The sequence below is a fragment of the Pseudorasbora parva genome, chromosome 4 (assembly GCF_024679245.1).
Source record: "Pseudorasbora parva isolate DD20220531a chromosome 4, ASM2467924v1, whole genome shotgun sequence".
Lineage (NCBI taxonomy): Eukaryota > Metazoa > Chordata > Actinopteri > Cypriniformes > Gobionidae > Pseudorasbora > Pseudorasbora parva.
In genome coordinates this window covers 49,105,747-49,129,146 of record NC_090175.1, presented here as the reverse complement: position 1 = coordinate 49,129,146, position 23,400 = coordinate 49,105,747, and the positions used below count along the sequence as shown (strand labels likewise).

The window sequence follows — 23,400 nt, the reverse complement described above, 5'->3', positions numbered from 1 at the left end:
TAAAGAAATGTTGTAAAAAATATTTTGGACAGTCAGAGCATCAATATTATTCAAGAAAGATCTAGTAAAAGGACATTCCCAAAACAAATAATCAAGTTTCAGAAGAGGCTTCAAAAAGGAGCAGGAAGTATCAATATCACTTCTAAATTTCTTTAAGAAGTACCTCACTGGATAAAATATTTGAATAATTTTAAAGGATATTTCTTTTAACTTTACTTGTTAGAAAGATTTTCTGAGGAAGTGAGCAAATATATGCCCATTTAATGTCATCAAAAATGTCAAAAATGTTTTTTAGTCCGGGACTAGCTTAAGCCTTGTCTTTGAAACCGGAAGAAAAGTGGTTTAATCTTTCACAGAAAAAAAGCCCATTCACAGAATCATTTTATTTTGTAAAATATATCTTTTACACATCACATCCAAAAAATACAAATATTTGGCTGGTTATGCATATATTAACTAGCAAATAGCTGTGCCAGTATTGAGAGATTCTATCTTGTATAATCTTGGTATTATTTTAATGTTCTTTACATGTTTTTATTGTTTTTGTTGTAAGATTTTTAATTTAGAATTATTTAACAATGGTGTTAACACTTTTAACAAGTAATAAGTGATTGACAAACATGAACTGGGATGTGTGATCTGTTTATGCAGATTCATAATGAAACACACTAACATCCCCATTTAGATATCCAGTCAGCAGAGTGTTTGGCCCTGCCCATCGAGCTAGTCGACACAACTCATCGGGCACACCAACAACTTTAGCCACGCTTCCTCTGAGATCCCAAACAGCAAGATGACCAGATTGAAAAACGCCAACAAGCCCAGAGCCCAAGACATCACCATCTATTAACCTAGAGAAAGAGAGTAATACTGATTCAAATTTAATGCTAACATTGTGTACTAATATCAAAACATTTATGGCTTCTAGTCTTACTGCTGTTTGTGTTGATCAGGATTGTTTATAGAAGTCAGTGTTATGTGTTTGCCAGTGAGAGGGTTTGTGGCAATCAGAGTAAAAAGGGATGCGTTTCTCTCTTCATCACACACATTTGCTGAGTTTTGAAGCAATACACACAGCACACCCTGCAGGAATGAAAGCACAATATAGTTATTACTGACATATTAATTCTAATACCACAAGAACAATACACTCACTTACTCTGTAAGAATATCCCTTCATGCAGTTTGTCATGGTTAAAGTCTTTTCTAGGTATATAGTCTGAAGCAACTGGCCTGAATTTATGTTCCTGAAACACACAATTATGACAAAAGAGATAATCATTTATAAAATTATAATACCAACAAAACAAGATATAAGAAGTACTAAAAGTCATTAAGAGATAACATGCTCAAAAATATTAACTCAAAATTCAACCCAGCCCTTAGAATCAAATCAGAAAATAATTGATTCGGAAGACAATAAAAAAAAATTCTCAATGAGCAGGATGGATACAGTTAAAAAAGTAGTTTGAAAGTAGTTTAAGACTTAATGTGGTCCAATTCATCACCATATGAGGAGGGTTTTACATTCTGTCCAACCAATCAGAGCATCTTTTTCACCCTCTACAACTGCAAGGGTCCGAATGTTCTGCTTAGCAGAGACCAAGGGAAGAGTGTCCACTACCCTGTTTAACAAAGCAAATGAATAATGCATAGCTTTGCAGCCATATTTCAAGTGAATGATATATTAAAATGGTTTCAGGTCTTCAATATACACATGATGGTTTATTACCTTCCCTCTTCTTGAGTCACTGTTAACACATTGACTCTTTGTTGATCTCCAGGGGCGGAGCAACACACAAGCCGACAGTTAGACACACCCACCACTGCTTGCAGTGTGTCCTTGCAAACCACGTTCTGAGAAAACGTCCCATCCACACTTGGACAGCAGAGCACTCTGCACTCAAGAACAGAGTGAATTAGCTTAGTGTTTAAGTTTATTGAACTCTAAACACATCTTGGTTTTTGAGCGCAGTCCTCCTAGGGTTAGAGTGCAGTGAGAATGTTTTTAAAGGAGGAATTAAACATTTTTTGTGCAATTTTTATTACCTTGCCTCTGTGATTTCCAAGTGACCCAGAGTCACACAAAGCAAGCCCGAAGAGTCAGGAATCACTTGCAAAGACATGACGGGCTACAAATACAAACACAGGAGTCAAATCAGAGGGAAGCAGACATATTTTAAAAATTATATTATGATAAAAGAGTTAGGCAACCACAACTGTAAATTCTGTCACCATTTAACATCATCTCACCCTCAAGTCATTCCAAACCCATAAGACATAATCTTCAAAACACAAAGTAAGATATTTTGAATGAAACAAGTTTCAGTCCCTTCATTGAAATTCCAGGTAACTAAAACTTTTATTTACATCTAAACAATGGTCAACACACATACATAGAGCATATCACATGACGTAAACACAAAATCTCGAAGCGCTTGCGTGTTTCACAAGACTCCGTGAGACTTGTTCTAGTGTATGACGCATACACGTGATGCACGCACAAGCTGCCGTGTTTATCATATGTGATGCGCTCGATGCATGCGTGTTTATATATGAACAAAAGCTTAAAACAAATCTGTGCATTATATATAATCATATCTCTTCACAAGATATCGATTAAACCACTCGATTCATATGGATTCGTTTTATAACGCCTTTGTGACCTTTTTAGTTTTTCTAAGTTTTGGTTATTTGACCTTTCAATGGAGGTAAAGAAACTTCAGGATTCATTCAAAATATTGTGTTTTGAAAATTAAACAAAGTCTTGTGGGTTTGGAACAGCATGAGGGCGAGAATGACCGAATTTTCATTTCTGGGTGAACTATCCCTTTAAAGTTGGCATAAAACGGAAGTTTTTTTTTACTTTTCTTTACTATTGTGATGAAGTGATGCACTGGTATGTATCTGGAATCAAAAAATACAAAAAATCTAAGGCGGGTTTAATTTTGTAATTGATTGGATCGTAGGAATTTGGGCATTGCAAACTAAATAGAGGCAGAACTGAATGCCAATTTGCAGTCAGTTGTGAAGGATATCTTCTACCAAGACACACATCATGAAGAGAGAAGGTGCTATTTCGAGGGGGAGAGGAGGTTGACGTTTTTGATTAAAGATTACGAGGGCACATGAATTAAAAAAAAATGATAAGCACATATAAATAATTTATTATAAACATTACATTTTGGTTTCATGGTGACTTTAAACTTGTACGGCATCTTGAAATTCTTTTCATTTATGATGAAATGCTGTAGCAAATTAGATTACCTGTGCAAATGTCCAGGTGTGTAAGAGACTCCACGGCTGAACTCCCTTCATCTGAGCCCAAAGACAAACGCTCCATTCTCCTGCCACACAAACACACCAGTCCTCCGACGACCGTCGCACCAAACACAAGTCCAACACGCATCCTCCCTCCAGTGCCTGAATACAAAGACAAACACCACCCACATACATATGCAGGTAATTAGACAGTTGAACAATTAAGCACATATCATAGCTTTGCATATCAATAATTTCATGTAATTTATTGGCACCTTAAAAGTGTGCATCTCTTGCAGGACTGCAGAACAACCAGCTGCATCAGAGAATGATGTGGCAGTTAGGGTTTCATCATGTAATAATGTCCGATTGTTGGATGCATCAGTGTTTTGTTCCGCTGTCGTTGTTTCCGTTTTCCGATTGGTGGAAGTGTCCAAAGAGGTTGTCACAACAATTCCAGATTGAAACTGTTTCACATTTATAACAGCATTACTTTGGATTTCTAACCCGAGCTCATAGCGCTTATAGTTTTGAACCTCCATTTCAAAATTGTTCTGAGTTTGGATTTCAGACTCAGAAAGATTTTTAAAACTCTCTGGTTCATTTTCTGGAGTGCAATTGACTTTATTTCCACATTCAAGATTGCTTTCTGCGTTGAAATGGCATTCACTTTCCAGTTCATTTCTCGAGATGCAGGAAGACTCCTTTTCTGGGCTGTTTAAGTTTTCATATCCCAGTGCAGTGTTGTTTTGGGATGGATTACCTGGTTTTACATCTTTTTTCAATGTTTCTTGACTAATTTGAGTTTGATTCTGTGTTTCAGAACCTCCCTGGTCTCCACTTCTAGTAAAGATACTATTTTTGATGATCCCTGATGTTTTAGCTGAGACTGATTCTGGAGACACACACCCATTAAGTGTGACTGAAGAGGGAGATCTAAGGACACCAGACGAAGAAAAGAGAGGTGACCGGAGGTCTATGGGTGAACCTGGAATCAAAAAGTGAGGTGACATTCCCAAAGATGGTAGAAGAGGATCTTGACCTTTCTGCATTTGGGGGGTTAGAGACTGACTTAACTTCAGTATCTCGGGACAAAATGAGGTGTTCTCAGAAAGCATGTTAGATTCTTTTTGTATTTGGTTTATGTGAAGCTCACCAATATTTTCAGCTTCTGAAGATTCCACTTTTGTCTCATTACTTATACCTTTGTCTGGTTCAGTTTGGCTAAACTGTCCACTGCTCACCAGATCTAAAGAAATGGTCTTTACTACATTCACAACGTTGAGGTCCTTCTGTATCTCTGTCTGCAATTTGTCAGAGGGTTCTGACTGACAAAGAGGTAATCTATCCTCAGGAGAAGAGGTAGGTAGGGATTCTGGAGTAAATAGTTCTGCCACTGAGTTGTGGTCGTCACAATTACTTATTCTTCCACTCACTCTCTGACGCCTGCTGCTCTGTCGAGTGTTGTACACTAGGGGACGCTGTTCAAAGTGTTGTATGGCTGAAGTTGAAGAGCACAATATTTTGAGTTTTAGATGTCCAAAATCCTCATCAGGTAGGTGGAAATCCTGGATATCAACAGCGCCCAGCAGTCCAGTTTTCATATCCTTTTCTTGAAGAGCGTGAATGAGTGAAGCTAATGATGGCAGAACAGGTGACTGATCTAAAATGTAAAGCACATTCACAAACATGATTGTGTACATGACTATTACGCAATTATTCTTATTCACAGCTATGCATTTGGCAGATGCTTTTACAGAGGGCATGCACATGACGTCACAGTAGGCTCGCTGGGGTTAAACACACTGAATTGCAAAAACACTGAATAGCAGTGTTGGTGTTCAGCTTTAATGCTGCAAAAAACACATCTAAAATGTGAAAGAGCTTCACGATTAACTGTACAAATAGATTCAACAAGAAATCGGATCTATATTTTTACAGATATGAAAAAGAGAAGCAAATGGATCGTTGTAATTCACAGAAGCAACTGGAATTCAGGCAGTGAAACATGGATTTTCAGCTATCATTTTGTGACAGATACTCTAGATTTTGGGGTAAAAGTATACCGCAGGTTATGCAATGTTTTTACAACTCATCAATTCAGTATTTACCATCTATATTCTGTGTAACTTTCCATCAACATTTGTCAAATATTGAGTCCAAATTCTTTTAATTTAAGAAAATAATTGTTTGTTTTTCATTTTCACCATTTAAACAAGTCATGATGGGAAAGTGACGTCAACATATACACTCTATTAAAACATTTTATCACTATAGTCATGCTTTTCCTGGGAATTGAACCCAGTTATCAAAAATAACATACTAAAAGAGCCAGAAACAAAACAATTCTCTGAAAGATGTATTAAACCATAAATCTCACCATCTGTATTAGGATATGTCTGAAACTCGCTTCCACTTTGTCCATGTTTTTTTCTGAAAATAGGGTATACATTTTCATCTGAGAGGAGTTGGGTATCAATGTTAAGCTGAGAATCTGGGAGATGCTTAAAATCTTGAGTAACTCCTTGCTCTGGACTTGGCTTCAAACTCATTGTAGGCCCAGATGACTGCATTGGCCAAGACTGTGGCAGTCCAAGGACCAATTGTGATTGGCTGGGTGATTCAGTGTTAGACTTTGATTCCACAAGATACTCTGAATCTGCTTGAGAATCACTTGCAGGATGCGGTATTGTGCAATCTAGAGCAGCTTTGAGACACGAGGGCCTACCTACAGTACTTCTTCTGCGCCCTCTCCTCCCTTGCCGACCTTTCTCTCTGGATCTGGTCTGGCACAAATCGGAATCCACAACAATTTGGGAATCAAAGTAATGCTGAGAATCTGGGAGATGCTTCAAATCTTGACTAACTCCTTGCTCTGGACTTGGCTTTAAACTTACTGTAGAACCAGGTGACTGAGATTCTACCTGTGGCTGTTTGATGACCAATTCTGATTGGCTGAGGGATTCAGCATCAGATTTTGATTCCCTAAGCGATTCTGAATCTGCTTGAGAATCACTTGCAGGATGCAATATTGTACAATCTAAAGCAGCTTTGGCACATGAGGGCCTACCAACAGTGCTTCTTCGACGGCCTCTCCTCCCTCTCTGACCTTTCCCACTGGATCTGGCCCGGTACAAATCGGAGTCCACGTAAAGCTGAGAATCTGGGAGATGCTTCAAATCTTGACTAACTCCTTGCTTTGGACTTGGCTTCGAACTTATTGTAGAACCAGTTGACTGGATTGTCTGAGATTCAACCTGTGGCTGTTTGAGGACAAATTCTGATTGGCTGAGGGATTCAGTGTTAGACTTTGATTCCACAAGATACTCCGAATCTGCTTGAGAATCACTTGCAGGATGTGATATTGTCCAATCTAGAGCAGCTTTGGCACATGAGGGCCTACCAACAGTGCTTCTTCTGCGCCCTCTCCTCCCTCTCTGACCTTTCCCACTGGATCTGGTCTGGCACAAATCGGAATCCACAACAAGTTGTGAATTAAAGTAAAGCTGAGAATCTGGAAAATGCTTCAAATCTTGAATAACTCCTTGCTCTGGACTTGGTTTCAAACTTATTGTAGAGCCAGTTGACTGGATTGTCTGAGATTCTACCTGTGGCTGTTGGATGACCAATTCTGATTGGCTGAGGGATTCATTGTCAGACTTTGATTCCACAAGATACTCCGAATCTGCTTGAGAATCACTTGCAGGATGTGATATTGTGCAATCTAGAGCAGCTTTGGCACATGAAGGCCTACCAACAGTCCTTCTTCGACGGCCTCTCCTCCCTCTCTGACCTTTTCCTATGTGTTTGGCCTGGTCTCTGGGCTTGCAGACTGATTCTGAACGCTCTTGAGTCATGTGACCTCTACCACTCATTTGGGATTGGCTGAGCCTGCGTCTGCTCCGCCCCCCAGAGAGCTGGCTGTAAATGACAGCATCCAGATTGACAGAGCTGTGAGATGCGGCCATACGCCGTGTTGTCCGAATATAATACTCCACAGGAAACGGTAAACCCTCAACCAGCGTGCAAGAGTCCAGAATGCCGGATGTAAATGAGGAGGGTTTAATGTCTATCCTGTCAGAACTTTTATTTGAGTCTGTGAGCGACTGGTTATTTTGTTGAAGAATCTCTTCTGACTTGTCAGTAATCTGTACTTCCTCAGATGGCTGAGGGTAAAATGAGGTTTGAATAGACACTGCTGAACCTGAAAGTATTATTTTCTCAACAGGCCGAGCAATCAGACTATTCTCTTTATCAGTACATTCACTACCCTTTTCACGATTATTGTTTCCACTGCGATCTCTGTCTTTCTCTTGGCTGATGTCAGTGTCTGATTCTCGCTCTTTGTTCTGTAGGCGCAATCGACTGCGCTTAGAACGCAGGCGGTGGGCAGGACTTCGTCTGCATGCAGGGGAGTACAAAGGCGGCGTGGATACAAACTCTGGAAGTTGCATTTGTATGGCAGGGTTTTTCTGTACAGCAGAAAAAACAGAGCCGTTTCTTTCTACAACTACGTCTGAAACAGCAAAAAGGAAACCACAGTTTATTAGTATTTGGATTTGAATTGTTATCCATACTGTTATGCATTTAACACACTTTAACATTAACATTACAACTAAGAAGCTCATTCTGAACTTGTTGTCATAACAACAGGTCCGTAAATTTAGCCACTTCAGCCCTGCGCCCCACATTTGGGTCCAAATTTGCATGTCATAATTATTTGAAACTGTACTTAACTACATTAGGTAGCATAAAATAATAATGAACTGCACTTATAAAGCATTTATTTATCTTTGTTAATATTAATTTAAAATTTACTAATACATTGTTAAATTTGTGTTAACATTAGTTAATGCACTGTGAACTAACATGAAAAAACCATGAACAGATGGATTTTAGTTAACTAACATTAACAAAGTTGAACAAATACAGTAATGTTTGTTTGTTTTTTTAAACTGTGCACATTTAATTCATCCATTATAACTTATATGTTGTTTTGGTTGCTTGGCTGTTTATTTATAAAGGTCCAGAAATTTGTGAAGTTTATGTGGCTACATTAAATCTGTTCATTATATTAAGTGATAGTGTCTCTAGAAAATTTGGCCTAAACTGCTCTATTCATATGGATTAGTTATATAATCTCTTCATTAACTTTTTAAAGCATCAAAGTCGTAGTTGCGTAGCTGTCATCTGAGGAACCGAAAACTCTCCGATTTAATTTAAAAGATTTTAATTTGTGTTCCAAAGAGGAACAAATGTCTTACAGGTTTGGATTGACATAAGGCAAGGGTAAGTAAATAATGAGGTGAACTAACCAAGTAATAATGGTGAATAAAGATAAATAGAAATATTTAATGAATAAATAGAAATAACAAAAGCACAACAAAAATCTGAAAATAAATTCCAAATGAATAGTGGCACATTTGCAATCTTCGATGGTCTAGGAAAAAACACTCAAGCATGTTTGTATCTATTCATGGTTTGATTGATTACACTGAAGCTGTCCTTACTGGTCTGTAATTGCAGATTCTGATGGTTTACAGAACATTCTGAGGTTGACACGGAGGAAGTCGCAATAGACGTCTCATAAGTTTGTGACAAGTCTGTCTGTTTAAATCTGTTGTGGTCAGAGTATCTGTTCTGCACACGCTTGCAAGTGGCATCATGATGCTCTGCTCTCTAAATAAAAAACACAAACATTCATTAATAGGTTCAATTTTATTACAATTAAAGCTCTATTATACCACTTATATCATTGTTTTAAGATCAGTTTGAAAAATTCTTGCGCAATCACAAATAAAGCTTGTCTTTACCTGCAGTCGCTGTGCCGTCCTCTCATACTCTTGCTTAAGCTGCTCCAGTCGCCTCCTCAGCTAAAACATTAAATGAATGACAAAATTAATGTTTATTTCTGCCGTGTTAAGTAAACATTAAAAAGACACTAAAACGTTAATAGATGTTAAGCTTACATAATAATATATGGTACCTTTAAACAAGTACTACTAAGGTAAAGAGAGGATATTAGATGTTAATATCATGGCACTACACCAAGTATGGTGAAAGGTACCATAGTATTTGCATAATTCTTAAATGTACTTCAAAGTTTACAAGTAACTGTACATGTCCAAAACAACATAGTATGACCAGGGCAGTTACTTGTTAGTTTTCTAAACAATAAAATCGGCTTTTGATGGCTTATACTTCCACAAAAATATGAACATATGGACTTACTGTCTCTTTATCTTCGTTATGGGGAATCTCTTCTGACATCCTGTAAACTAACATGCTAGTATGTTATTTATTTACTCGATGCAGGTAACATACATTAGACATGAAGTAATTACGACAATCTCAAACCCACTGTAATTGTAAACAACCACACAAACATCAGACGGAGATGTACTTATGAATAAACACAGATTCGGCTGGACAAACAATAATTTTCATTTACTAAACGGTCGTTTACATACCCAGGATAAATTTTTACTCTCAAAAGTTGGTTTTGACTTCCGTTTCTAATCTGACTTGCGGAATATTTTGCTGCACTCAACCATCCCGCGAGTTCTGACTGCAGACGAAAACAATCGATAACAGATCACAGTAATGTTGCTCGATTTTTTTTTTTTTTTTTTTTTTTACTATACATTATAACAATAGGCATATAACCTATTACATATTCAGATTATAGGACCTCTAGAAGAGCAGGATATAGATTTAGACGACGTATGCATTATCCCACAGACTCTATGCATTATCTTTCTCATCGTGACTCTTTAGTAATGTCTTTTACCAGACTTTTACTTGAAAAAGAGCAGCAGATTTGGGGCTGAATCGGCTGATGTGCTTGGATTTTTTTTTACAGTCTATGACTAGGATTCAACTTTTATCTCGCATCTGTAAGGTTATTAACAGCAGTGTGGTTGATCTGAATATTAGCTAAAGGTGTCTATTTTCAAGCATTCTGATCACGTGTAGTAGACTAATATAGGCTAAATAAAACTATATGTTATTTGTCAGGTGCTACTAGCACATAATAAGTTTTATTGAAGCTTCTGCACATGACAATTGTCATTACTAAAACAAGCATCTTAAATTATAATGTTCTTAAACTATATTAAGGCCTACTGCCCACCACCAACTAGCCTAAAACCATTGGGGGGGGGGGGGGGGGGGCATTTTTTGTTGCTTGAAATGATAAACGTTAACTAAAATTAAATATAGAAATACTTTCATTTAGTTGAACTTGATGTTGGCCTACTAAAATAACAAACTAATAAAAAAAAGGTATAAAAAAAACTAAATGACTAAAAACAACATGCACATTTTTTTACTTGGAAAGCATCTGAAAATAGCTTCCACTGTAAGACAGTAGCTAGAATGATGTATAGACTTTTTCTGAAGAAAATGTGAGTGATGCTGTCCATCTCACTTCGTTGAAAATGGTGGAACTACTTTGCCACAAAGACTCCCTTCAAAGAAAAACAATAGGCCCAGATTTGTACTAATCCAGAAAAGTAATAGCACACATCTCCTTGGGTGCAGTTTATTAAAAAGGGGTTTGCGTCAAACAGGAGTCAGGACATTCATTCTTTACAAGCATGGGCAGCAAGGGTCCATGCAATGACAGTGGGTCATACGTCATGGTTCCTTGTAGGTGATAGTGTTATGTAGTGTATAATGCATGGAGTGAAGAGGATGTCTACCCAATATGTTAATCCTGGGGATTTACATGCAAAATGTCAGCTCTCTGACATTTGCTGTCTGATGTCACAATTGTCACTTGCACCTGAGACCTACACTGCAACAGCACAAACAGGCTTATTGCTCTAATAAATATAATCACGTAAATATTCTATAAATATATATTCTGCACTATACTAATAAACAGGACAATGTTCAGAAAAGGCAGTACTGAAAGCCAAAATAATCATGTCTCTTATTGACTTTCAGATAGACAGATAGCATATATGGGAATCACTTTTACTGCAAATAGCCCTTGCATAAACAGTGTTTGTGTGGAAAATGTCGGTGCTCTGAGGTGGCCGCGTTTATTACAATCCCTGATTTTAATATGCAATGAATGGAAACTCACCTCTGACGTGATGAGCTCATAAAACAGTTGTTTGAAGTATTACTGACCTCAGGATCCACTTTCTGTTTGGTTAGGCTTAATGACAATTAGCAAGCAAATAATGCTGTTTTGATAATTGTATGTATTCAACAGTTTTCACATGAAAGCACAACGAGATGGAACCTGACTAATTAAGCTCATTAAAAAGGTAATTTCCCAAGTGGTGCTCACTGCAGTGCCAAATGACATCCAGTTCGTAATAGGTGGATCTCGACCTAGTCCAGCTCCATCTCTGTGGACCAAATGGGTGTTATGCCATGGCAATATATGGGTAGGGTTGGGGTGTGGTTGGACCTTCTAGCTCCACCCAATACATCCAGCTAGGGGAAACTGGATGTCAAGCTCAACCCCCTGGCTCTAATTTCCTGACATCTTATGAAAGTCTTTGAAAGGTCAGCCACCCAATACACCAAGATCGAGAAGATTAAAAATTAGAAATCAAATAACAGGCTTGTTCACACATTAGTTCAATAATTAACCCTGATGATAAGCGTATTTGGGGCAGAGTAAAAAAAAATCTAGTTTGCCAAACCACACCTATAAGAATCAGGCTCAGAAATCCTGATTGGAACAGCATAAGCACACTATTACCATACTCTATCCCACAAATGCAAAACTCTTTATTTTTTATTTAAAAAATTTAAACGGAACAAAGTAATAAAGCAATCAACTTTACTTTCCCCAGCTGTTCCCTTCAGGGGTCACCACAGCGAATCATCTGCCTCTATAGTCCTATCCTCTCTATCCTCTTGATATAAATGTAGTGGAGTAAAAAGTTAAATATTTGTCTTTCAAGTGAATTTAAAGTCAAAGCTTCCCAAAAAATAAAGTAAAGTACAGATACTGTAGGATACAGATAAAATGTACAATATTCAAGTAAATTTGCTTAGGCTATTACTGTCCACCTCTGGGTACATTCATAAAAGGTAACTTATTGTAGGCTAATTATTCATCACTTTATTATATATTTGCATATCACAAGTGTTTCTCAAAACAAACTTTTTTTATGTAAAAAAACTGGTGCTTAATGCATCAACAGAACATTTTTGCACGAGATTAATGAACCCCACCAGTTTGCGACCGAAACTTTCCAACTGGCCCCTAGCTGAACTCAGTGCATATTTCGCACAATTTGAAACTCTACAACACAGAAACCCACGCGTCACGTCACTCGTTTGCATTGGCTGCCTACAACTAGTGGTATGACGCATTCGGATAGCCTAATATAAGGGCAGCATCCTTGTCTCTCCTCAACACTCACCGAGGGCACGCTTAGAGTATTAGATTTATATGTGTTATTCAAACGGCGCATTCCAAATTTCTTCTTGTAGACTACAAGTTATAAAATTAAAAACTGAAGGAATATGTCTTTGCTGGTACGGGAGCATCGGACTGTGCGCTTTGTGTTTCTGGGCGCCGCAGGGGTCGGGAAAACTGCCCTGATCACCCGCTTCTTGCAGGATCGCTTCGACTCCAAATACACGCGCACGGTGGAAGAGCTTCACGCGCTCGAGTACGACACGGACGGCGCGAGAGTGCGCATTGAGATCTTGGACACGAGCGGCAGTTATGCCTTCCCAGCTATGCGCGCTCTGTGCATCCGAACCGGGGACGCGTTTGCGCTTGTATACGCCGCCGACGAGCCAGACTCCCTGGATGAGGTGCAGCGACTCCGTGAGGAGATTCTGGAGTTGAAAGGGGAGAAGTTCACGGGGATCACGGTGATTGAGAACAAAGCAGACCTGGGCAGTCGGAGTCGCCAGGCTACTGCTGAGGTGATGCGCGCGGTGGAGGAGGACTGGGGCGCGGGGTTCGTGGAGACGTCCGCGCGCACCGGCGAGAATGTCAAAGGTGTGTTTCGGGACTTGCTACAACAGATGAAGTTACCGAGCCGCGTGAGCCCGGCACTGCGCAGACGGACACAGACAATGACCAGAGAGCTTACAGAGACAAGGCAAAAACCTCCAATGAAGAAGAACAACAGCTGTATCTTGTCTTAATGGACTTTTACCTGACGCTATATATTATGCATCATACTGATGCTTGAGTGATCTGGATCAAATAGACTCCATACATGTTGGATAATTGAGGGACATTGGACATTGCTTATAGTTTCATAACCACTGTTATGTCTGATGTCTCTAACTAAGAGCAAAAGCCATCTTTAATGAGTGAGTGAATAAATGAAAATGATGTTTCAATAAGTATGAGTTCTACTCTGCATACTCCTTTGTGACTACAACCAAGTTGTGCATGGAATAGACTTGTGTAATATGTATCTCCTTCATTCAGCAATCATTCTTGAGTCTAGGTCAGATCAATGAAAAAATGTCTTATAGGCTATAAGTGTTTTCTGCACCTTGCTGCTGTGACTCATTTAGTGCATTTAGAACATTTGAATGGTTTTGTTACATGTAGCCTAATGACCTGAATGACCTGACCTTCCTTCGGGAAATAAAGTCAGTTCTGCACCTTTCAGATGGCATTTTTTTCCATTAGTATAGGGCTTTATCAGTCTGTGTGCCCATGTCTTTGGATGACTCAACACAAAGTCACACCCTTTCTTTGCTATGGGATATGGATATGGAGCACATGGGCTCTGCATATTCGCATGTCCCTAATGCTCCAAAAAATTAAAACAGTGCATTATAGCATGGCCAATGAGTCCAAACATAAAGTTTGTGGTGTATCAGAGATAGTTCACACAAAAATGACATTTCTGTCATTAACTCATGTCGTTTTTAACCCGTAAGACTTTTGTTTATCTTATCTTTTTGATGAAATCTGAGAGCTTTCTGTCACCCCATAGATTGCTATGCAACTACCACTTTGATGCTTCAAAAAGTTCTTAAAGCCATCATAAAACTAATCCATATGAATTGTAGCCTGGATGCCAGCCGAATTTAGCCCCGTCCACAAATTTTTTAGGACAGGCAGTTCGGTCTGGCTTCCATAGAGGAGTAATTATCTCCGAACAGAAACTGTTTGGACCAATGAAATCATCAGGGCGGGCTTTAGACGATGACGGACAGATGATAAACAGTAACATAATCCACATCATCAAAGGGGCTTGGATTATATTTACTCGAATCCTAAACGGACAGCGTGTTTGCATTCACCTTCCTAATTTCTCTCAAAGATGATGATCATGTTGAGTAAGTACTCTGTGTATCAATAAATTCTTTTATTTTTTTACAACACCGGCTAAGATCGTTTATTTCAGCACGCGTGCAGACAGGGTTGCCAACCTGTACCATTACAAATCTGATGGGACCAATCACAGACTGGCTGATCCACCTGGGAGCGTCTCTCGCACGACTGTTAATCCAATTCCTTTTAACCTCTCGAAGATGCTCAATGGCTTCTTTAGCAAACAAATCACACAAGTGGGTTTAAATACCACTCACTTAAATTTTTTTTTTTTTTTTTTGCACAACCTGCAAAAATAACTTTATACTATTGCTGCTTCAGCAAACCACTGATCAATGCTACAAACCAACACGTTTGTTGACATGTTTCCTGCCTGGAGTTTTCTCGTTGCTCTGCAAAGTATTTAACCCATTGGTCTGATTGGTTAAATCACTATCCAATTGCGTAGATATTTGAACTATGCCTGTTGATCATGCCTCATGTGCAGTAGAAAATAGACTCCCCAGACTAATGTTCAGTCTAAAAAGATTGAGCTGGTCTGGTGATAGCCAGACAACTTCATTTGTGTTCCGAAAGGTGAATAACAACCACCTCTTGCATGTTTTTACTATACTGTATGTTTATTTCTTTTCATTCGTTCGTCCTCTTTACTTTATTTTTCACAAAGCATTATTTTGCTAAATATGATAAAGAGAATGAAGTGAAGGGAGGGGTGTGTTTGTTTGGGTTGATTTCAAATAGTAACAGTGTTTATCAGAAATCGTTTAATTCCTCTTTAAAGGAAGTGTATGCAAGATTGTAGCCAAAACTGGTACTGCAATAACTTTCAAATGACTCTAGAGTGGTGTATCCCCTCTCCCCCTCCCCCCTGACTCGAGGTTGCCAGATAAGTTGTAGGATCCAGCAGGAACATTTGTAGCTGCAGCTGTGGTAACTAGAGCAGATCTGAAAAAACCCGGATGCCGAAACACTACTGACTTTGTTATTGGTCAATAGGTGGAGGGTGACCAGACTCCCTCTTGACTCTACATAAAAATTAATATTAGTTAGTCCACGGTTCACAGCCGTATTAGCATACTAATGTAAAAAATAAAATAGTGGTAAAAATATAAAAATAATATCTGGTTTGGTATTGAATGACCCAAAGATAGCCTAAATGATTATGCGTAGGTGGCAGTATTTTGAAACTGTCTAATTTAGCGTACCGTATTTATAATTTATTCAGCTTTCAAGGAGGCTGTTTTATGCAAAAATAAGTACTTCCTTTCTCACTGCAACCATTCAACCCACCTTTTTATATGCTAAAATTATCTAACTGTCATGACAACCTATTAGAGAGACACTTATGCTGTAAAAGTAGTGAATACATGCATTTGTGAATGAACTAGACTGGGAAAGTCGTGACACGTGAGTGCCAGAATAGAAAAGCTTTCATAAAAAAACGTAAACAACCTTATATGGAAACACGTCTTAGTATTCACAAAGACAGACACTATAAAAAAAACTATCTAAGTCATGTCTTCTCTTTATGGGTTGATTAGCCATTTGAAAAAAAGAAATAAAATTAAATAATAATAATAATAATAATAATAATAATAATAATAATAATAATAATAATAATAATAATGCATTTCCATATAGTAATTTATTTTTTCATATGCATTCATGAATGCTATGGAAAATTATATTTGAAGTCTATGAGAAATAACTGAAGATCCTGGTACGAGACACCAATAAATGCTAAATGGTCCAGTAATGTAATATATTGTATTGTTTGTTACTGCTCACTGACCTCGCAAATGTTTTGGTTTTGTGTCTCAAGGGCACTTTATCTTTCTCTCCTTTAAAACCTACACCCACACGTGTACAAACATAAAACGTGTCCAATGATAGGTGACACTGTACTATTTTTTCCCCTCCACAATCAAAACTGTGGCCTTATTTGACCATTCTCACACACACACATGCACAAAGGTACACAAAGAAAAAACACATGGGATAACTGGCTAGAGGAAAAACTGTAGTTAGGTACTGACATCCAAATTTACTTTTCAAGATTAGATGCGTATGAGTGAATGTGTATAAACAAAAACCCAAACGTGCACGTGGCATGATTAAACAAATGGAATAATGTACAAAACCAAAGGATTAGCAGCCTATATTATGAGCAAATAATATACAGTAACATATCAATAGCCTTGTCTGCACTCTGCAGTGAAACTGTTAAAAATTTAAAATAGATAATTTAAATTTTTTTCTCTTAATATATATAAAAAAAAACAACAACAAAGAAAACTTGAAATTGTAACAAATGCATATGAAGAATGGAAAACAAGACATGGCATAAAATGAATGAATATATAAATTAATAAAAATAAAGTTATACAAGGTTAAACATTGTGCAATCTTCGACTTAATATATATATATAGTTTTGTTTCTGCGTATAATTGTAGTCGACCAGAAAAACAGCAGGGGTTCAGAAAAATCGACAGTGGGATCTTACCATAGACTGTAAAAAAAAATCTTACCCAGTATTTATTTAATTAACACAGTAGTAGAGTTTATATAATGCAAAAGTTAAAACAGAGACCTTATAAAATGTATAATTCGTATTATAAGTCATAAATAAAAACAAAACTATTTTACGTTGCCCAGTGCTTCCCAAAGTTAAATATCCAGAGAGCAACTAAATAAAGTTTTTCAGAGCGTGCACGCGGAGTCCCATAATACTTCGCTCTGTTTGGTCAGAATTTAAATCCCAGCAGCCAATCAGAGACGGAGATAACGAATCGAGCACATTTCAAAAAGTAGCAGCTACTCACTGCATTCCTATCAGAGCAGCTGGCCGACGCACTTCATTTATGCCCGTTTAATTTCAGTTTTATCAGCGAAATCCGATCAATGCGCTTTTTAGGGGGGTGAATATAGCTTTTAGATAAAATACAGTGAGTGGTCATTGTGGGATTTCTAGTTGTTAAAGTTATTGTTTGAATGTGCTTCGCAACGGATGTGGATGATTGGCGAATTGCGTGCTTTCTCGGGATAAAGGAGCAAGAAACTTCGCCTCGGTTATTTATTTTTTCAAGACTCTAAGGTGCCTTATTTTACTTAAACCATCTTGTGCAACGATGAGTGCTGGAATTGCAAAGACGGCGAAGCCACCGGCTCACGTCGATCCAAAATCTGCTCCCCTGAAAGAGATCCCTGATATTCTGGTGGATCCCAGAACCATGAAGCGATACATGCGAGGACGCTTTTTGGGAAAGGGCGGATTTGCGAAATGCTACGAAATCACTGATATGGACACAAAGGAGGTTTTCGCAGGGAAAGTGGTGCCGAAGTCGATGCTGCTGAAGCCGCACCAGAAAGAGAAAATGAGCACAGAAATCTCCATTCACAAGAGTCTAGATAACCCGCACGTAGTAGGATTTCACGGGTTTTTTGAGGATGATGACTTCGTGTACGTGGTGTTGGAAATATGTCGGAGAAGGGTGAGTTAAGAACATGGAAACCGATTTGAAAACAGACCGTCAACGGTCAGTATTCCTGTCACTGGCTGATAGTATGTTACAACGCTTGAGGGTTTAACTCGAACGAATAAATTTCCTATTAAGATTAACATACTTGATTTATTCTTTCGAAAATAAATTGTTTATTCACTTTAATAATGTACAGTTAGGGTACCGTATACTAAAACAATTTCTTCTCACGTATGCCGCTAGTGGATTTTAAACTGGAGGATGTGACGTCAGTTGATTTTCTGTTTCTCGGAGATATTGTTAGAAAAAGGTTATTGCTTACGTCAGTTTGTTTTTAATGTAGATATATGCCTATATTCGGACATTTCAGATTTTTAATCCTACGGGTAAAAAAATATGATAGAAATAGTTCTTATTTGATAGAATTCTGTGAAATATATATATATGTATATGTATGTATGTATGTGTATGTGTATATATATGTATGTCTTGTAAAGGAGTGTGTTTGAACTTTCCGCCTGCTCTGACTTTGGTGCTTAATTTCTTTCTTTCCTTCCTTAGTCTCTCCTTGAATTGCACAAGCGAAGGAAGGCAGTGACAGAGCCTGAGGCCAGGTACTTCATGCGCCATACTATCCAGGGTTGTCAGTACTTGCACAACAACCGGGTCATCCACCGTGATCTCAAACTTGGGAATCTGTTTCTCAATGATGACATGGATGTGAAGATTGGTAAGCAAGTAGTGAATTGTTCTTAGCCTTTTTTCCCCTCACCTCCTGACTTTAAAAAATATATATATATTTTTTTTAAATGTCAACTATTTGTATTTCTCACTCTTTAGGTGACTTTGGTTTGGCCACTAAGATCGAGTTTGATGGCGAGAGAAAGAAGACCCTGTGTGGCACTCCAAACTACATCGCCCCGGAGGTGCTCTGCAAGAAAGGCCACAGCTTTGAAGTAGACGTATGGTCGCTGGGATGCATTCTGTAAGTCCCACATTGATTTCCATAACTGAAAGCATTTTCATAGCATTTATTGGCTTATCCTTGCACATCATTTTGAAATAATTGGACGTGTTGTTGATAACTGAGTTATGTCCATCAGATACACATTGCTGGTTGGAAAGCCACCATTTGAGACATCCTGTCTGAAGGAGACCTACATCAGAATCAAGAAGAATGAGTACACTGTTCCTAGAGTAAGTATCTTTGCATCAGGAGTTTGCCTTTTATCACATATCTCATAATCCAATCAACAACTGATGCCCCCACCCCCGCATCAATTCGTCAAGTATGTTGTGGAATTAATCCAGTTCAAGTAAAATGGGAATCTGATTGGTTTTGTCTTGTTTAGCACATTAATCCAGTTGCTGCTGCTCTGATTCGCCGGATGCTGCACGCTGACCCTACGCTTAGACCTAATGTGGCAGAGCTGCTGGCCGATGAGTTTTTCACCTCTGGTTACGCGCCTCTGCGGCTGCCCACTTCCTGTCTCACTGTTCCTCCCAGGTTCTCCATCGCCCCCTCCAGTCTGGATCCTGCCCTCCTTCGCAAACCCCTTTCGTCACTTAATAAAGGTATGTATATTGACAAATCCATCTTTAAAATACTAATTGTATTTTGGCACACCTGATTTTTGTGTTGTATTTCAGGGTCCCCTCCGACCCCCCTTTTTTGTGTGATTATTCTGTCACTTTGAAATAAAGTAAAATGGATGCCTGTATGCTTCTGTTTGTACAGGAACAGACAGTCCTATTGAGAAAATGGGTAAAATGGAGCAGCCACAAAGAGAAGACCTTCAGCAAAGGTCAGTTTTATCTGTGTAAATATTGGAGCCGATTCACCCATAAATGAAACGGGGTCTCTCTGGTGTTTCAAAAGTTCATAAAGAGATTAAATTTATCCATACGAATTGAACCGTTTAGTCCCCGTTTTCTAAGGAGACTTGATTTAATGATGAACTGACTGAACTTAGGCTTTTATTCATATAAACGCTTGATCAGACAAGCTTAACCGAACCTGCTTGATGTGCGAGAAATCTAATGGGTTCTTCTGGAAGCTCAAAAATGCTGCATGACAGGAGAATAAACCTCATTGGTCTTCCGTCTGGGCCTTTGACGTGAACACACAAAGCACCATGACGTGTGAGAATAACGTAGAGCTGGAAGTGAGGAATTTTGTTTAAAGCGAGGAAGATGCGCCATAAGCTGCTTTTTGTTTAATGAAAGTGGAAATGTTGAAAGTGCTTTCTCGGAGTTCAAGATGCGTACGCGACGTCTGACGAGTGTACCTGGTAGTGTAAGCCTTTTATGGAGCACATTATTTGACGGACAAATGCATTTTCATGTAACTTAAAACGGAGTAACCATCCCTGCCATTATAAGCTTGGATTAGCCAGGACTTTTTTTTTTTTTTAAATATAACTCAACTTTTATTCGTCTAAAAGAAGAATGTCATGTACACCTAGGATAACTTGTTGCTTATCTCTCAATGAAGGGACATAAAGGTCTCAGATTTCATCAGAAACGTGAGGGCAAGTCATTAGACAATTTTCTTTTTTTGGTGAGCTATCGCTTTAACACCCATTTGACCAACACTATCAAAACGATGATAATATAGTTGTAAACTCTGGCTTGCTAGAGTCCATTTATAAATTCAGTACATGTTTATTCAATGGGTTTACATCACAAAATGTATTTGCGCAGGGATGCAGCTGAACAACATGACTCCAACCTAAGTGACATGCTGCAGCAGCTGGTCAGTGTCAACACCGCCAGGCCTTCCGAAAGAGAATTTATTAGACAAGGTAACATGGATTCTCTGCATCTTGCAAATGAAGAGCTGCTGCTATATTTTAATGCTTGCTGAATTCAAAGTATACTTCATGCAATTGTACATAAAGCCAATCAAACTGTAGTGAAGTGTTTGGTTAGTTTAAAAGTTATACATGTTCAACTATTGTTAAGCATAAGGCAATGTTTTTTTCCCCTCCCCTTTAGAGGAAGCCGAGGACCCTGCTTGTATTCCTATCTTCTGGATTAGTAAATGGGTCGACTACTCTGACAAATATGGTCTTGGTAAGACACCATGCTAACACTGATATAATGAAGTTAGAAGCCAAATTGGATTAAAAAAAAAAACTTTCTCCAAAATTTTAGCAAATAAATGCATGACAGAAACTGCAAAAAATTAACAACTTAAATTAACCATCTCTGAACCAATTGAATATCTTCATCACAACTTGAGATGGAAACTTGGATACTAATGAAAATGAGCTCTGAAAATATTGCCCCATTTACTGTATGCTACTCTGTATTTTTTTTCCCTTCATAGGCTACCAGCTGTGTGATAACAGTGTAGGCGTTCTGTTCAATGATTCCACACGGTTGATCATGTATGCTGATGGTGACAGTCTTCAGTACATCGACCGCAACACGGCAGAATCCTACCTCAGCGTTCGCTCCTACCCCTCTGCACTCTCCAAAAAGGTCTTTCTGCACTGGATATCACTTTATGCAATGAATAAATTAAAAATGTTTGTTATTCAGGATTGATGACTCTTTTGACTGAATTTTTTATTATTATTATTATTTATTTTTTAAGATTACACTCCTCAAATACTTCAGAAATTACATGAGCGAGCACTTGCTGAAGGCCGGGGCGAACATAACACCCCGCGATGGTGATGAACTGACCCGGTTGCCTTACCTTCGTCACTGGTTCCGCACAAAAAGTGCTATCGTGCTGCATCTGAGCAACGGAAGTGTGCAAATCAACTTCTTCCAGGTGAGAAAACATCTTGTTTAGGGACCTATGAAAAAATGTTGGCACTTCGATTTAATAATTCAATTTAAATCTTCAATAAAATAAAAATCTCCTGTTGAATTAGCAAGTTATGCAATTAAGTGTATCAAATGTTTAATCCCCTCCCCCCTCCATTTTATTGATTGGATCTAATTGAAAACCATGTCTAATCAATTGATTTAATAAACGTAAGCAATAAACTATTCAACTTCAGTTTTTTTATAAACAAAAGTAGGGCCCTGTCCAGTCTATAAATGGCTTTATAGTGAAAATGGCTTTCTTAACTACATGACTGTGCTCAGAATGTCAGTTTCTTTTGATTTTTTTCCACCATTTTGCAGTTTCAAACCACAAGAAGACCACTAGTGGTCAAAACAATTAAACTTCTTTTGGGCTAGAAATGATGGTGTGGTGATTTTTGCATTTCTGCTACATTTTTTTTTTGATCAAGCCCCTGCCTAGATGTGCACACAATGAATTTACACTCCATCCAAAATGTTATGCATTCTGTGATGCACGGTAAATTCCATTTGTTTGTCACATAACAGAAATTTTAGGGCCCTACTTAACTCCTGGGTACGTAAATGCAGGGGGAGCCAAACTGACACTGACCTCACCTTCTTTTTTTTTTTTGTACCCACAGGACCACACTAAGCTTATTTTGTGTCCCCTGATGGGAGCAGTGACATACATCAATGAGAAGCGAGAGTTCTGCACCTATAAGATAAGCTTGATCGAGGAGTTTGGCTGCTGCAAAGAGTTGGCCAGCCGTTTGCGCTACGCTCGCAACATGGTGGAGAAGCTCATGGCCTGCAAAAGCACTGCGGCAGCTGCTACTACTGCCCGCTGACCCACTGACGGCATAAATTGTATAGCTTTGAGGTCCCTTTCGATTTTGGTCTCCCTCAATTGAGTCTGAGGGCTCTTAAATATTCCAGCAGCGCAACTTGTACAGTTTTCTGGGTTCTGCACTATGAATTCCTTCTCTGGATTTGTTGTTTACTCTATCACTTTTTCTGTGTTGGGGAGTTTGGGACCATGCTAGCTATCTGTATCATGTGAATGCTCTCTTGTACATGTTTTAATGTTTTAGAACTTGTTTGTTTACCTTTTGACTGTTCCTTGTATAAAAGCTTCTGGACATTTAATCTTAATTTGTAAGAGAATATTGGAAATGAGTTGGTATTCCAAAATAAAGATCCTTTTAGAGAATTTGTGATTTTTGTTAGATACTGTTAATGATGCATACAAGTTTATAATTACGAGTTTAATTAAAATACAAATGTTTTGGAAATAAGTGTTTTGTTTGAATCGACATGAAACTGGGTCAACTTAAAAGACAATTTTGCAAGTGGTTTGAGATTTAGTGTTTTTAGTTTGAGTGAAATAAAGTGAGAAGGACCTGTAGTATATTGCATATTCTGCATTAGAGGATTGATTTATGCCACAAGCATATGTACTTTCTAGATGTATGCCTTGTTAAAATGGCGTGGGCAAATAACGCAAGGTTTGAGTGAAGACCTGACCATGAGGGAACTTCCAGGCACTTGCGGCACTATGAAATGTCTACTCTTCC

At 38.3% G+C, this 23,400-nt stretch overlaps 3 protein-coding genes across 4 annotated transcripts; 2 read left to right on the top strand and 1 right to left on the bottom strand.

Moving 5' to 3' along the window:
• Positions 1–376: 376 nt before the first annotated feature.
• Positions 377–11,434, bottom strand: palb2 (partner and localizer of BRCA2). 2 transcript variants are annotated; one of them, XM_067442116.1, is made up of 13 exons: positions 11,354–11,434; positions 9,493–9,539; positions 9,075–9,134; positions 8,772–8,940; positions 5,642–7,777; positions 3,537–4,924; positions 3,268–3,423; positions 2,050–2,132; positions 1,733–1,897; positions 1,509–1,625; positions 1,160–1,247; positions 935–1,083; positions 377–851 (listed from the first exon to the last, which is right to left on the bottom strand). In XM_067442116.1, the coding sequence occupies exons 2-13, from the start codon at positions 9,529–9,531 to the stop codon at positions 644–646; spliced, it is 4,758 nt and encodes a 1,585-aa protein (XP_067298217.1). In that variant the 5' UTR covers positions 9,532–9,539; positions 11,354–11,434; the 3' UTR covers positions 377–643. The 2 variants fall into 2 exon arrangements, with proteins under 2 accessions (XP_067298217.1, XP_067298215.1); XM_067442114.1 differs by lacking the exon at positions 11,354–11,434 and adding an exon at positions 9,732–9,830.
• A 1,231-nt stretch (positions 11,435–12,665) lies between these two features.
• rasd3 (RASD family member 3) lies at positions 12,666–13,934 on the top strand. The gene has a single exon (XM_067442830.1). The coding sequence runs from the start codon at positions 12,757–12,759 to the stop codon at positions 13,390–13,392; it is 636 nt and encodes a 211-aa protein (XP_067298931.1). The 5' UTR covers positions 12,666–12,756; the 3' UTR covers positions 13,393–13,934.
• Positions 13,935–17,332: 3,398 nt separating this feature from the next.
• On the top strand, positions 17,333–23,036 carry plk1 (polo-like kinase 1 (Drosophila)). The gene is made up of 11 exons (XM_067442829.1): positions 17,333–18,034; positions 18,584–18,752; positions 18,863–19,007; positions 19,126–19,219; positions 19,375–19,597; positions 19,761–19,827; positions 20,726–20,826; positions 21,020–21,097; positions 21,354–21,508; positions 21,624–21,806; positions 22,468–23,036. The coding sequence occupies exons 1-11, from the start codon at positions 17,672–17,674 to the stop codon at positions 22,672–22,674; spliced, it is 1,785 nt and encodes a 594-aa protein (XP_067298930.1). The 5' UTR covers positions 17,333–17,671; the 3' UTR covers positions 22,675–23,036.
• Positions 23,037–23,400: the final 364 nt, after the last annotated feature.